This window comes from Rhinolophus hipposideros (assembly GCF_964194185.1).
Source record: "Rhinolophus hipposideros genome assembly, chromosome: 19".
Classification (NCBI taxonomy): Eukaryota; Metazoa; Chordata; class Mammalia; order Chiroptera; family Rhinolophidae; genus Rhinolophus; species Rhinolophus hipposideros.
The window spans coordinates 51,855,118-51,871,327 of record NC_138065.1 but is presented as its reverse complement, the minus strand read 5'-3'; the positions used below and the strand labels follow the sequence as shown (position 1 = coordinate 51,871,327).

At 46.7% G+C, this 16,210-nt stretch overlaps 1 protein-coding gene across 1 annotated transcript; it reads right to left on the bottom strand.

Moving 5' to 3' along the window:
- Positions 1 to 1,056: 1,056 nt before the first annotated feature.
- TADA1 (transcriptional adaptor 1) lies at positions 1,057 to 15,802 on the bottom strand. Its single transcript, XM_081025889.1, has 8 exons — positions 15,550 to 15,802; positions 11,266 to 11,357; positions 10,935 to 11,000; positions 7,201 to 7,298; positions 5,550 to 5,759; positions 4,167 to 4,318; positions 2,248 to 2,410; positions 1,057 to 1,859 (listed from the first exon to the last, which is right to left on the bottom strand). The coding sequence occupies exons 1-8, from the start codon at positions 15,621 to 15,623 to the stop codon at positions 1,707 to 1,709; spliced, it is 1,008 nt and encodes a 335-aa protein (XP_080882015.1). The 5' UTR covers positions 15,624 to 15,802; the 3' UTR covers positions 1,057 to 1,706.
- Positions 15,803 to 16,210: the final 408 nt, after the last annotated feature.

Below are 16,210 nucleotides of genomic sequence, written 5' to 3'. Positions count from 1 at the left end.
CCCTGGCTGCCTCTGCACCATGGAACGCACGAAATGGAGCACAGACTCAGCAGTACGGCCCAGGACATACATCGTCGAAGACAGAACCTCTACGGTAAGGTACATACTGGTTCCAATTCTTCCAAACACTAAAATACTCAGGGGTTATCTCATCTGAGCCTCTCATGGGCTTTTTAGACTGGTGCTAGCAACTGAAACTTTAGTTTTTCTTTTTAGTCTTAATTTACGTATCACAAAAGGAGATGACATACCTTAATTGGAACCGGCTTTTTATCTTCCTCATCTAGTACATTCTTTTGCAACGTCTCTAGGTCTCATCACGCAGGGCTTTTCCTATTTTTGTAGAAGGCAGCATTCCTTATCTGTTTAATAGTTTTCTCCCAAAAGGTTTGTTTGTCATGTTTAAAGTACAAAATCAAATACACAGATCCAGGCAGCAAACCATGTGTACATGTTGGTACGTAGATTATTAAACCCACAGAAACCCACTTTAACGTGAGTGACCCTGGAACATCACGGGTTTGAACTGCGTGGGGCTCCACTTATACACGCATTTTTCTCAATAAATACCTGTGCTGTTTCCGATCTGCCGTTGGGAGTCCACAGATACGGAGGGCTGACTGTATGTACCCTTCCACACCATTGTATAGGGGTGTGGGTGGGTGTGGGGGAGGGTCCTAGAACCAATCCCCCCTGGATACCGAGGGACAACTAAGTTTTTGGGGAGTCATAAGTTAGGTGTGGATTTCTGACAGTGCCTGGGGTCGGTGGACCCCTTCCTTGTTCAAGGGTCAACTATACATCCACCAACACTGTCTCTGGAGAAAAAAGCAGCACATCTCGAAGAACAGACTTGGTTATTAGAAACACTGCCAAATGTAAATTATTTTCACTTTATCATTTGAAAGGCTAAGAATGCATTTCTTAGGAACCGGGAGATGACCGAGTACAAACGCAGTCTGACCACATGGGCTTGAAACAGAACAGATGAACCTACACTCAAAGTCTCCGGGCATATTAACCCTGAAAGAAACGTGAGTTACAAGAAGACGTTTTGTAAGGTTAATGACATTCCAAGAGTTCTGATGTTTTTTAATGCAAAAAACTTTATTTTGTCTTGCAGCACAGCATTTCTAAAGCATGTTTTCTATGGAGTTGTGATGAATTTTTAGGGAGCTACCTATAGCTGTTAAAAATTAAACTGACCGCTAAAGGAGGTATCTGACTTTGAACACTGTAGGTTACTTCAAAATGCAAGGGCACGGGTCTTCAGGAGAAAGGCAGACGTGTTAGACGTGTCAGGTACAGAATACATGACGGCACTGAACATACACATGAACATACTGCTGAGCATGGGGACTAAGTGACAACAGTTCCAGGAGGTCACCTACACGCAGCCGTACAATGCTCAACCTCAGGGGCCTAAACACCTCCATTCCACGCACGGGATTTCGTCAGTGCCGCCTCGGCTCCCAACATGGTAACACACACACACACACACTCACACACGCAGATGGGGTCACTGTCAAAATCAGAGTTGTATTAATGGCTTCACAGTAGCAACACAAAAGGTACTCCATGTCACATTTCCATAGGAAAGGTTATATTTACACTATACACTTCAGTCTTAAAGTGTGGCCCCAGGAAACATTCCATTCTCTAACAATCCGTACGTGTGCTGAGGGCCCTGCACCCCCTCGCCTGGCTCAGCAGAGCAGAAGCCCCTCGGAGGTGGCCAGGCGCTGGCGATGGACCTGGTCCTGCTGCAGCTCCTCGTGGTTTGGGTGCCAGAGCTTCGTGAGGACCCTCTCGATGTTGAGAGCGTACACAGTGTGCGTGGGAATGGCTTCCCTGTGCACCTGGGAGGGAAACGTGAGCAGGGCTCCAATTACACTGCAGGTACTGGCTTTTCCAGCATATAAACCTGTAAACATGAAACCAGAACCTAACGAATCCCAAACCAGCCGAAAAGAAAACAGGCAATGACAAGGTTCCAAAACAGGAATAAGAAAACAAGGGGATGTTTTTCCTTCTCTGTCTTTGGTTGGGGAGGTGGGTAAATTAGGAGGGACCCCTGGGCCCAGCATTTGAAAACTGAGGCTTTGATGAGTGACATTAATAGCAGACAACAGAAACTGAGACACATACAGCCAGGAAGTGGGAAAGCTACTCCCTCATCTCTGTCGACCCGAAGAAACCTGGGGTCGAGCCGTCAATCTAGGTAAGCCTCGCAGAGCCCAGAGTTACCTGCAAAGCTTCAAACAGGTCGTACATGTTCACTGGCGGCAAAGACGCCGGGAGGGTGTCCCCAGAGCAGGCCAGCAGGAGCGCAGCCTGCTGCTCAGCGTCGTCGGGCGGTGGGTGACAAGCTGGATTCTGACCAGCACAGGGACCAGAAAAGGCTGGAGGGCTGAAAACAGTATTTTAGAAACATTCCTGGCAACGAAGGAAGAGACAACTGGACAGCTAGAAGAGGGACGGGAGCTAGAGAACAAGAATCTTCATCTTACGACAGAGATCTGAAAATGAAGTAGAAACCCAGTGATTTTCAGCTAGTGTGCACACAAGTTTGTCATTTTAAGTTTTAAAGGCAGCCCCTCTGCCCGGCGGGAAGCAAAATGTACAGCAGCTACATTTACCCTCTTCCCTCCACAAAGTTCCATACTTACTACGCTCGGCTCGGGAAATGAGCCAGAATTGCTTCCTGCCCTGAAAGACCTTCTAGTGGGAAACAATAACAGACCTCAAAGAAAGAAAGAGGAAATGGAAGACAACTGACTTGGAGAGGAAGGCAGGTGGTACTGAGGACGACGGGATCAGAAATAACAAGCCAGAGAAGACCCAGCAAGAGGAAGCCACGGGAAAAATGGAGGATGGGGAGAATGAATCCAGATCTTGCCAATGTCCCAAAACAGGACCCAGATATACTAATCGCTGGGAGGTGAGGCATAATTTTCCTATCAGAGCAGGGGGGGAGAACTGTACAGCGTGGAAGAGCACGAGGCAGGTGAAGCAACCGAGAGGAGGTGACTCGGAGCAAAGGGCAAGTGCGGCCCCAGCGTGGGTTTCAGCCGCGACAAAGGCAGCCTGTTCCGGGAAGGAGGTGCGACCTGAGGGCTCAGGAGGGAGGGAGGCCGGCATCCACCACTCCAGGCAGCCACTTTGTGGGGTCTGATTTCCTCTACAGAAGAATGACGAACAGATATGTCTGCCCGAGATGGAGAAGCGGATATAAACGGAGCCCAGTTTGTGGAGCGCTTCACCGTGGGCCCTGGGGGCGGGGGGAGGTCTTCAGAGGCAGGGAAGGGCTCTGGGTGCTGCTGGGAGCCTCGGGGTGGGGCCCACACCACTTCTCAGACTAACCCGTTGTCCTTTACCATCACAGCGCCTCCTCCCCTCCCTGACATTTCTGTACCACCATCCCTCCTGCCTGCTTCCCAATCACACTCTCTTCTCTGAACTTGTGTCTCCCTGTCATCTTTTTATCTCTTCTCCCTAAATAACCAAATACATGAAGTCCAGCACTCAGAGAAATGCAGTCACTTCAGTTACCACAAGGAAAAGTATAGTATCCCCCCTCCAAAAGCTTAAAATTCGGACAAAAATTTTTTTGGTGGGTTGGGGGGAGGAAGGGAGGTGGAGGGGCAAAACAGACAACCCACGGGTCATCCAGGTCACCTCACAGACAGTCCTGGGAGCCCTCAGTGGGATTCGGACAGGGGTCCCAGCTCTGCACAGCAGGGAGCCACATGTGATCTGATGACACCCAGCACGGGCCACTGTCTCGAGCTACAGCAGCAGGAGCCAGATGAGGGTTTGGAGAAACACCTACCACTCCCCCACCACCAAGGACCCAGCCTGGACCCAAGAACCAGAGCCCACACTTCCGATGAGAGCAGGCAGGGCTGTCCCTCAGGAGCCCAAGGGCACTCGTCCTCAGAATGGGGACATCACACTGAACACACGTAGCAGCCAAACTGCACCTTCGCTTCCGATACACAGTTCGCTAGCTATCACGCACGAGTCTAGCACAATAAAAGAAAACGTCTCCAAGGTACCCGAGACGTACAGAAACGCCACAAGCAATCATTTCCCAATGGTCTGTGACATCAGAGGGGCGTAATGCAGGGGAGAGGACGACACAGAACCATGAGCCACTTCTGTACCTTTCTATCAAGCTGTTGTAAGCCACGACGCTGTTCTTCAGGTATGGCTGTGGCGTCACGTTACTACCAAATGCGTATTTAAAATGACCATCGCGTAACCGGTAAGCTTTCCTTCTCGACACAACTGATGCCAATATATCTTTAAGGTGATTCTGTAAAAACAAGAGAGAAAAAGAAAAAAGCATGAACTCTTTAAAAGCAAATCATAAAACATCCATTGACCCAATAATTTTATTGGCGTTTGGTGGATGGAGACACGGGACAGACTAGCACGGCTGGAACCAAACGAATGTTCACTAACGAGCCCCAGAGCCAGACCAGACGGGGCGGGGGGAGGGGTAGGAATGAGGGACACGCGCTGTTTTTATTTAGCTCCATTTAAGCTGGGCTTGTTCTACATGAAAGTTATTAAAGAAGTTTGTGGAGCTCCAAATAGGCTCCTCTCTCCCCAAAATAACTTTCGGATACCGTTAAATAAAAGCACAGAAATAAATACATTTTTAAAAAGAATCTTGGTTTAAAACGCGACAAAAAGTTTCAAGATCTAGGATTTACTGGTTGTGTTGAAAAATCTACTGAAATCCTTGCACGAAAAGAACCACGGCTCTCTCAGAAGCCACATTAACAACAGATATGTAGGAAATGAAAAATGAGGTATTTCACATCGCTTCACCTTTAGGAGAGCCAAGTAATAACGGGTGGAGGACGTTTGTGAAATACAACTAGGCCTAGCCTCCCGTTACTAGCAGGGTAGCAGGATCAGAGCTGGCGTTTCAATTATACCAGTAAGATCATCTCGTGTCAGGACTTCATGGTACAATTAATAATCTCCACACACAGATTCATTTAATGTTTACAACTTACAAACTTTGAGGGACAGGTGAGGACACGGAGACCCAGCGAATTGAAAGATGACCCAAAGTCACCTGACAGTACCTGTGCACCCTCGAGTCCAATGTCTATTTTGTCAGATAACTAAGTGAATACAACGAGTGGATGAAGGAAAGTGTGCTGAGACAACCAGTGTTCAGACACCACGTGGAACACCCTTCGAACACCCGCCCACAGCACAAACACCTGATTGGAATCTTCGGCATTCTCAGCCTCATTTTTTCCCTTCAAAACTTTTCCCTCATTGACAAATTACACATCAGGTCAAGTGAAAGTGTCATGTCATAAGTAACCTTCCTGAAAGCTCCATCTGTTAAGTGAAGGCAACCGTCGGCAATGGGATGTGTTTCTCCCCCCAAAAGAAAACGTCAGTGATGACAATTCTGTGATCAGAGTGACACTGTGGTTCTTTTCCCACAGTACCAACTCTCAAGCACACACACATGCTCGTCACATGCAACCGGTGAAACTTCCTGCCACCAGCAAACCCACCTCCACGGCGTAGACCACAGCGGACACCGCCTCCTCGGTGACATTGTCCAGACCATGCTCGTAGGCGGTCACTATCATCCTCCCCTCGAGCTGGCCCCGAGTGGGAAGCATCATGGTGTGGGAACAAAGTTTCAAGTCATCGTCATCTTGGGGGTCCTTTGCCACAAACTGCTGGGCTCCCGAGAGCGGATTTTGAGGCTGGAATCTATGCTACGAGTAAGAAAACTTTTCAAAGTTATTTATTACAGTGGCAAGTAATAAGACATAAACAAAAGTAAGTGATGGATTGGCCCCTGAGAGCCCACGAACGCCACCAAAACCAAACCACGGGGATTACCACGGGGATTAAAAAAAAAAAAAAAGCAACTTTGTGCACAAATAGTCACGGATTCACATGCATTACATGGTAATAATGAAGACGTGGATTAAGGGGAGTAATGGCAGTATGCATAGCAGTTTATTCTAATCAATTAGTACCTGGGTAACCACAGAATAGATAGCTCTGTGCTAAAAATAACCATTAGGGAGATGGGGAAACATCAAACTATTTCAAACAAGTCAAAGCATGTTAAGTCTACGGGTAAGTAAGCAGGTTCTGAAAAATTTAAATGTATAATGAACGCTTTAATTAAAGCTCAGCTAACCAATATAACAGATGTAACAAAAATACTCCAAGGTAAGGCTGTGTAGTGTAACTATTTAGTTACTATTCTCTTCTACTCACAATTCTCAATACAGAATCTTTGCAAGACATAGTCATACTAATTATTTAAAATTGTTTTTCTCACTTCTTTCCACTCATAAAACGTCAGCCTTCCTCTGGGAGATTCCGAGAGCCCATTTATGTTCTCCAGAATCAGTGGGGATTCTCCTGAAGCCCATACATACGAGATTTGGGAGCGAATAAGGCTTGTCCCTGTTGGAAGTTTGTATTCTAATAGCAACACTTGTTTTTCCATTTTCCAGGTATTAAACTGCATTTTGCATCTAATATGCCTGTGGAAGCCAAGCATGGCCCTCTGCAGATACTATAGCCTCCAGACTGAAAATCATTGACATAAAACACAGAGCAAAAGTAGAAATAAATGTTTGCTGATGTCAATCAATAAAGCGATCAAGACCCAGTCAAAATCTATAAAAGGGATACTTTGAGGACACTTTGTTCCCTAGATAGAAACTGGAAAAGCCAAGTTACTCTCATGTTTACCAACTGTACAGCCAAATGCCTTCCTGACTTCTCTGATCCCGGGAAGGCTCGGGGCCTTGCCGGCCACCAGCAGGACCCTTGCCAGCGGCCTGCAGAAGTCAATCCGAGAAACACCATTCCTTCCGGAAAAACATTTAGGAGGAGAAAGGACCCAGACACAGTCCCTGAATCACTGAAAAATCATTAGGTGCTAATGATAACAAATTACTATTTATGCAGTAACAAACTAGAATTATAAAAATCCAGGCACCTGGACTGGCAGTCTTTGAAACCTTCACCAACTTCACAAACGGTTAACACCTTTTCTCCCCAAATGATAACCCCCTCCCCCCTTTTTTCCAACACTACTACCAGTATTTTAATACTCATTTAAAAACTTAAGCCAATTCTATCACACCCATACTTAACTCAGTTGTTACCAAGGTCTACTGAAGCACAACCTACATCAAATTTCTGACGAACAGAAGAAAGCTTTTTCTTTCCCTTTGGTTTTCCTGGTTTGGCTGCAGAACCCCCGGTCCAGGGCAAAGATCCAGCACCCTCTAGGAGACAGAAAAACAACCGTAAGAGAAAATAATGACAACCGATAACTGCTAAGCCTGATTTCATTTGGGGCTAACAAAGTATGGAACGCTCTAGTAATGAAAATAAACTATAAATACTTAAATCCAGACCTTCTCTTTCTACTTCTCTAAACTCTCCACACAAAATCCTAAGTTCTCTCAAATCACATTTTTTCTTGTTGTGACCAAAACTATTCTTTTAGGAAGACAAATTTGCCTTTCACATTCTTAGGTGACGTTTACTGGGTGTTTTTGCTTATCAGTAGCAGCAGTATTATAAAAGTAGGGACAGGATGTCCTAGTTCAAGATGGTGAACTGAGCATGGTACTTACCTCTTCTCTCTTTCAGGACCCCGCTACAAATGACAACAGGGAAACTAAGGGACACACTCGCACAACAGAGATTACAAGGAAAATGAGTGGCAGACAAGATGAGATCTCCACAAATTTCAAGGATGGCCTAAAAAGGTTCTGCCTTATGAAGCAGGTGCGGGTTGGCCATAACCTGGGCTAGCTCGCCAAAACAAAAGATCTACTAAGTAGCGGGCTGGTAAGTGAGGCGGGAGCAGGCAACCTGCCTGGGAGAAATCGAAAGTTCTGGCTTCGGAGAAGCTGAGTGCAGCGGGCACCAGGTGGGCTCAGGAGAGCTAAAAACAAGATCAGTGGAAGGTCATCCACACAAACCCCTTCCCTCACCCCAGGACAGGCTGAGCTCAAAACAAAAACGCCAGGACCCCCGTTCAGACAGCCGCAGTGGAACACTAAACTGCATGTGGGGTTATGAGTTCCGGGCAGTTCACCGCCAGCCCTGTTCCTCCCATCCACACAAGGTATTATAACAGGTGGGGAGAGAATGGACGGCTCCTCTCTAGTTAACTGGAACAAACCTTCTGGGGTTTCTAAGGGGCTTGGCCTGGATGATGGCACCGAGGGCAACCCCAATTTAATGCCTGGCCTCCTGTCAGCTCACTCTAAAGCAGGATTAGTTTATGCTTCATTCTTAAATATGAGTCACCAGATGTTTGACGATAATCTGTATGACGATAAGAAAGCCCAAGCTAAGCAAACAAAAAACAGGTCCGAGAGAAAAAGCACCCGGCTGACACAAAGGACACAAATCACTTCTGACCAGTATCCTCGGAGAAGTTTGAGGGGGTGTCCATAAAACAAAACGATTCTACAGAAATTGCTGTATAAAAGAATGCATTTGACACAATGGCTGAAAGATAAGAGTGGAGAAAATCTTATGAAACACGGAGCCTTAAGACAATGACAGGTGTCTAAAATCAGCCAATCCATAAACAGATTTAAGCATTTATGAGGAGTTATTGAGGGCCCAACACACAAACAAAAAACAAAGGTAGCTGTCTTTGAGAACAGGTTTAGGGATGGGTCAATTTCATTATAAGACCTTCTGTACTATGCTTTTTAACCATGAACACTTAGTGTTAACGAAAAAAATCAAAATAACACAAGCTCATTACTGTTCCCTTGAAAAACATACCCCCCAAAATTTTTTTAAGAAAGAAAACAACAAAAAAATCACCCATCATCCTAGCAAAACATTATTTCCATTGTGATGTTTTTGGAAGGAGGAGTTTTTAAAGCTCTGGGTAGGGGGGAGAAAGACTCCCAATTCCTCAGTTTCAAAAAGAACTGTCTGGGAAGTTAAGTTCCTCCTTCCCAGCACATTCAGTGTCTTGGGCAGACCCAGGCCTCACTTGGTAGGTTCAGCCAATCTTAGAGGATTTCCCAAAGAAATCCTCTGATCAGTGGCCCTTAGGTGATCCTGCTATCCTGGGGCCAAACAGCTCGGCTGTGGGAGCAAAGTGTGGGAAGCACCGACGGAAGAGGGGCATGGGCAGGAGGGCTTTAGGGCAGCTGTTGGGTTCCACTTTGGAGCCAGTACTCCCGCTTGCTGCTTGGACAGGGCCTTGGGTGTTTGTTTTCTCAGAAGTTTGTTTCCTAATCTATAAAAAGCTAACACCTTCCCCGAAGAGCTATCGTAAGGATTTCCGATAACACACACAGTGTCCTGCTCTGCAGTCACTCAGTAAATCATCTCTCCTGCCTCGCTTAGATAAATAAAAAAACTCTCCTACAATGAGTGTAAGTACAAAGAGATATCTATATTTTACTTTTAATAAAAATCATCTCTTTGTTGCCAGCAAATACTAATTAATTTCACTTTGAGGAAATATATTTTGGGTGTTCGATACAGAAATAACCTGTCAGATTCCAAATGTTTCTTCTTTTATTTAATAATAACCAATAACAAACATGCACAAATATCAAAGGCTTTATTTAATTTAAATCGGCCACCTACACTTCCTAATGAGTCTCATTTGTTTAACATTTTTTATTTTGAAAAGTACTCTTTCACTTGTTCTTTCCTCTGCTTTTTTATAACCTTGTAGGGTAGGTGTTACTGTCTGTATTTTATAAATGTGAAAGCTAAGAACACCCAGTAATTAACTCTTTTATCTACGCTACACTTGAACCAGTCTCTTGACTCCCACCAACCTGGGTTCGCACTTCCCATTGTCCCACTTACCTTCCGGGTGTGTGGCACTTTGGAAGATGTCTACCTAAAAAGTACGATCTGATCCTCACAATGTTGGCTGTTCTGATCAAATTAAATTTCATACAATGAAGTGGATTACCTTTATGATCCCACTGGCTGAAGTCCACTTCTATTTAAATTCCATAGAACAGGAGAAATGTCACACACGCAGTGAGTGGTATGGCGTGGGGAGGGGTATGGCGCCTGCTCTCGGAGGCCCCTCCCCACAAACAGCTGCTCACCCTTTACCACTCTTCCCGCCAAAGGGGACTTAGTGGGCTCCAGGAGATCTCACCTGAACTCTCTCAGACAATCGAGGTAAAATACTAGCCATTTCTAGAGAAACATGGGCTTTTAATAAATGATCACCATGGCCCTTTAAAACCAAAACATTCAACTTAATCTGCAGCAGGAGGTACATACGAACCCAAGTTTTATCTAGAGTCCAGGATAAATTTTATCCTGGGGCAAGTTTTTAATGTATTGAATTATTTGTTTTTGACTAATGAATTAATAAGATCGTTGAAACAGGTAACTAGTACCCCTTAAGCTCCAAAGACTTAGGGGCGCAAGGGAGGGTGTCTATATCTAAACCTATTCAGGTTGAGCTACAGACTGAGCTTCTCCCCACCTCTCCACTCCCTTCTGTTCTCCACCCATCATCTGTCACACACAGGAGCAGAAGCTCCGCCCAAACTTCCAGCTGCGAATAGCTTCCCCTCCCTGTAATTCACCTTCCCTCTGTCGTGGAAACCCTCTCCTAACACCAGCTGCCTGCATCCTCTGCACCCTGACCACCCAGCCCTCCCTCAAGGCTCATGACTTCAGTATCTAAAATCCAGCTAAGCGGGGAGTCAAGGCCAAACGTCAAGGTCAATCCAGGGAAGTCACCTGCTTTAACAAGGTTCTATAAAGGAATCCATGCCTACATAATAACATGTCCCCTCGCTGTTCGCAGAACAGACAGCAGAGGTGTCTGTTCCAGGAAGCTAAAGCCTAGGGCTTTGTGGCTTTGTGGATGGGCATCCCCACGAGTAGTTCCACTCCCTTACCTGGTGTAGACACCAAAATCTGACACCGCGTGAGAATAGCCAGGAGGAAATCGTTGTGAGAATGGACTGAAAAAGGGAAGAGAGTCACAAGTTAGGCACAACATACTTACAACACAAAGAAGTCACTATTTTATAAGGTCCAGCTTTTAAGGATTTTGGATACCCCCGCTCTGCCATTCTTTACACTTCATTTTAAATATCTGCATTATTAAAGTACCTTTGCATGCCACTAAAACCAAGCATTTACTTTTGTAAGTGAAAAGACTGTAATTTGCTGTAATTCTGGTAAAGCTTCAGAACAGGAAAATAACTCCCCAGGTAATCATTTTACCATTATCCTGCGTGAGAAGTCTGTGAGCTTCCAGGTCAAACTCTTCTTTGCTGATCTTCTGTTTGAACCACAACTTCAAGTTGGCCCAGTATCTGCAGAGGCAGAAACAGCACTGAGAACCACAGGTGTTGCTTCTTTCCCGAGTTCACCCTATCGGCTCCCACGCCCAGGAAGGACGCTGTCCCCCCTAGTGTTAGGGGCTGATCCCCTCCGATACCTCAGAACTGGACTGGATTTGGAGACAGAGCCTGCAAAGAGGTAATTCGTTACAATGGAGTTGTCCGGGGTGGGGGGGCCTAATCCAATGTGACTGGTGTCCTTATAAGATGAAATGGAAGAGAGAGAGAAAGAGAGAGACAGAGAGAGAGAGAGACCAGACAACGGCCATCGCCAGGCCAAGGGAAGAGGCCTCAGAAGAAACCCACGCAGACTTCCAGCCTCTGCAACTGCGTGAAAACACATGTCTGTTATTCCAGCCACTCTTCCGTGGTATTTCGTTTCTGGGAGCCCCAGCACATGGATACACCTGGGAATCCGAATACCAACCCAAGAGAAAGGAAAGAAAGTCCTCCCTGAAAGGGCGCCACGGAGTCCTAGCATCTCGGCCTATCCCTCCTCACTCTCCTCTTTTTAAAAATCGACTCTCCAGAATCCTACATTTAGGATGAACTGGAGTTACTAATACTGTATTGCATATTTGAAAGTTGCTGAGATCTAAAAGCTCTCATCACAAGAAAAACAAACTTTTTTAACTATGTGTGGTGACACACGGCAACTTGACTTATTGTGGTGATCGTTTTGCAATATATACAAATATCAAATCATTATGTTGTACCCCTGAAACTAACATAATGTCATCTGGCAGTTCTACTTCAATTTTAAACAAAGATTTATTGACTTATAAAAAACGTGTCTGTATTTTACGAGCTGGGGAGTGGTCAACAATAATGATTCCGGGTAAACTCTTTCCTTTCAAATGGACTCAAGTTTTAATCCAACTGGCTGAAGCAATAGGTTTCTAAAACACCTCACTGCAAAGAAAGTACCTGTGGCTATGAGAAACTTAGTGGATTTTAACATGAAAACTAACCGTCAGTCATAAAAATTACTAGTTAAGTGGTAGGAAAAGAAAAGTCAACCTTTTCTACCAACACATCATTAGACATAAGAGTAAAATACGTAATTTTTCACATCCACATTCCTGTTTCAGGCCTTAAGGAAGCTGCGCCTTATCCATAAAACCGGATTAAAAATTTCTCAGGCCATGTCTTACAGTCACTTTCAGTAGACGCTTGTCTACTTTCTAATGCTCATTTGAGTTCCTAACAGAAAAGCAGAAATTTCTCAATGAGATGGTTTGATGCTCTGACTGTCTTATTATACCCCCAGTAGGGCTTCTGTTCACAGATCAGCTTCAAGGCGTCTTAGTAGGTATCTCCGTATGTACCTGGCAATTGCAAGCACAGCTTTGGGCTCGTGCATTTTTTTTTTTCCCCAGGAGAAAACCCATAGCTTTAATGGAGACTTAAAGTTGCCCAAGACCCATTTCACACAACAGCAAAACATGTTTAGTTCTAGAGCGTGGTACCATTTTCACCTGACGGTCACATACTCATTGATAACAATGTCCCAAAGGTGGACCCTTAGATGCCTATTTTTATGAAGGACAGAAACAATTATGAAATGAAATAAAGCTTCACAGAAAAACAAAAGAATTTCCCCCATACCATTCTAGCCAACGAAAGAGGAAAGTAACACGAGAAAAACTTCATTATTTCATAGCCCTGTGTCACTATTTTACAAGAAAGGTGCTGGTACATGCATATCGGGAGCATGCGAACTTGTTCTAGAACTAAGACAGGCTCTACCAGGAAACTGGGCCAACAGAATGCTATCGACCTTCTCCAATGGCAAACTTCAATAGCCAGCCCTGGCCATCAGGAGTTGGAAGGCTTGTGTCCTCACCCTGGTCCCTGCGTCAACCCGCTCTGTACCCATGGACACGTGGCTCTTTTCCCCGACAATACCAAAAGGCACTGAGGATGATGGTGACGAGTATAAGTGGGTCAGACTGGGAAGGATTGGAGACACCTGGAGAAAACTGAGTAATATACGACCTAGTCATCCAAAATATTCAGCACCTATTTGAACACGCCACGCCACTGGGCACTGCACACAGTGAGTGAGCCAGCAAAGCGGATGTCTCCGTAGGAGCTGAAGTGGGCACACAACTTGAGAGAAAGGACACTTGGACCACTGCGTAAGCAGAAAACTACTCACACCTGAGTTTCTCACACACCTTACAGGTTTTGCCTAGCCAGGACCACCCTTAGATGGACCACATTTCCTTAGAGGAAATGTGAGAAGTGACTGTAGAGCAGTATTAGAGACTGTCCAACCAAGAAGCACGTTTTAAGGAGATGGGGTGAAAGCCAACAAAAGAGCAGAAAAACTACTACTACCGAACCATCCCAGACCACTAACCGTTGCTGGCACACAGGTCTATCTGATTGCTTCATTAGTAGCGTTCACACCACACGTGCTCCAAATTTAGCTTCAGAGTCTGTATTTGACCAACATCGGACAGCCAGTGCTGGCCTTTCACAGACAAAACAGGGGCCACTATTAACATCGACACTTACTGGCACCCCTAAACCTGTGCGATGAGCGTGGGACCACAGGTAACCGTCACACCTAACCAGCCAATCACTCACCAGCCAGGTCCGCAGATTTATGGCAGAACGGAAGCATTCCTTTTCAAAGATTTGTAAGCACCCTAGATGTAACAGAGTGAAATGTCTATTGTGCTTCCAAAAACATAAATGCTACTGGTAGTACAGAAGTCATAAGGTATGGTTTTTAATGAAGTGAAAGCTGTCAAGTTTACCTGTTAAAATAATTAAGAATGTTTAATTAAGTAAGCAAAGAAACAGAGTGACAGTACACATGAATATCAAAGTATTAGTTAGAACATTTCTCTTTGGGTGTTAATAAATGTTTGCCAAAAATTTAAAAATGATGCCAAAATAACAGATTCGTTTTTAATGCTAGTGTTTGTGCTGAGATTGATTTACGAACATTCATAATCTTAAAATAATCTTTAGGAATGATAGCTTGTTTTGAGTCCATGTAGGCCACGAGTGTGTAAGACGTGTTGCACGGGAATTCTGCGTATCTTGTGAGGATGAGAAGCACTGTCAACTCTGCCACCCCAAAATTTCACAAGAAGGGAAAACTGCAAAAATCATGTATGACATTCAAGGTAAGTAACTTCAACCCAGTCCTAATAAAGAACAGAAAGATTGAGATGAGAAGAAAGTGTTGGAGAAAACTCGCCCCTCGTCCCTCTACTGAGTGATGCAAATTGTGTAGAATGTCACCAACGCCTTTAACTGCAACAAACACAGGCATTCTCACGGGCAGTTTAAAATGGGCTTCCTGTAGTTTGAAAAGTAAAATTGTGATAACAATTAATGTTTTGAAAATTTCCAACCTTGTCCTTGCCTCTCACAGGTTCCTTCTACCATATTACCTGGCTGGGGCCTTGGCTGAATTATTGATTTCACACCCTGCCATTCCGCATCTGACCCCACTGTGTCCTCGGTCCCTTGCCGTAACTTGGGGGAAAGTCTGGCTGGGCACCTCTGGGGTCCTTTGCAACCCCTATTAGGTATCAGAGCCAAAAAGCAGACGCAAGGGTCCCTATCCTGCTGTGACTTTTGAAGAGTTACCAACGTCTCCAGATCTGGCTTCTCATCTCTCCAATGGGGATTACACCTAGCTCACACCTCCGCCGTGAGGATGACATGAGACAATGCATTCCGAGCGCTCGAAAGGTGCTGGATAAATGTCCGCTACCGCTTCGGAGACTACTGTTCTACTGGAGGGTCTGTCTGCCTTCCGAAATCTCCGTCCACGCTCTCGCCGACAGCCTCCACCTCCCTCGAGCTCGCTAAGCCTCCGCCTCCAGGAAGCCCTCCGGGGCGGCCGCCCCGCGCGGCCTCCCGCCCCCCGCGCCTCGCTCCCCGCACAGCGCCGGCACCCGCTCGGCAGGCCCTCGGGCGTGAAGCGCGCTTTCCCCGCCCCACGCGTGCACAGCCCCAGTCCCGGGGGAGGCGGGGAGGCCCGGCCTCCAGCGCGCTGAGTCCCGCGGCCCGCCCGGCCCAGAGGCCCCGCCGCCCGGGAAGAGCGAGGCCGCACAGGCCCGGGCGGCGGGGCCGTCTCCGGGCAGGTCGGCGCCCCGGGGCCCAGGTGCCCGCGCGGAGGCCGCCGGCCGGCTCTCACTGTTTCACGTTGTCTCCCAGGGCCTCGCTCAGGTTCTTCTTCGCCGCCTCCAGCTCGCTCACAAAGGTCGCCATTGCTCCCACGTCTCCGCCCGACCGCAGAGCGCTCGGCCACAGCGACCAAAAACCGAAAAGCCAACGCGTGCCGGGACTCCGGCCGGAGACTCAGCCCGCTCCCGCCCGCCCCGCCCCCAGACGCTCAGAGGACGTTGGTTTGGTTGTCGGCCCCGCCCGCCTGTCTGAAGATAAAGTGCGGGGCCAAATCGGGTGTGGGCTCAGTCCTCCGCCCCTCCGCGCCTCACGTGACCCCTCTGCCCCGCCCACCCGGCCTGCCCCGCCCGCGCGGCCGGCCTGCAGCGCCGCCTGCTGGGCTGGCGCGTCCTCGCCCTTTCTGCGCGTCACCCGCTGCGCGAGCTGGGCATTGGGCCCCAGTCCCCATACCTGGCTAAGTAAGTAGCTTCCCGTCCAGGTCACAAAGTAAGTGCAGCCTCAGTTTCGTTGTCTTGCTTTGCCTTCATTTTCGTCGAGCACTAATCATCTGCTGTGCCATGGAGTGGATGTAGCTTGTGAATTTTCCGCCTCCTGCCACTCAGATGGAAGTTCCCTGGACAGGATTTGTGGTTTATTCACTGTGTTTCTCCAATTCCTAGAGCAGCGCCTGG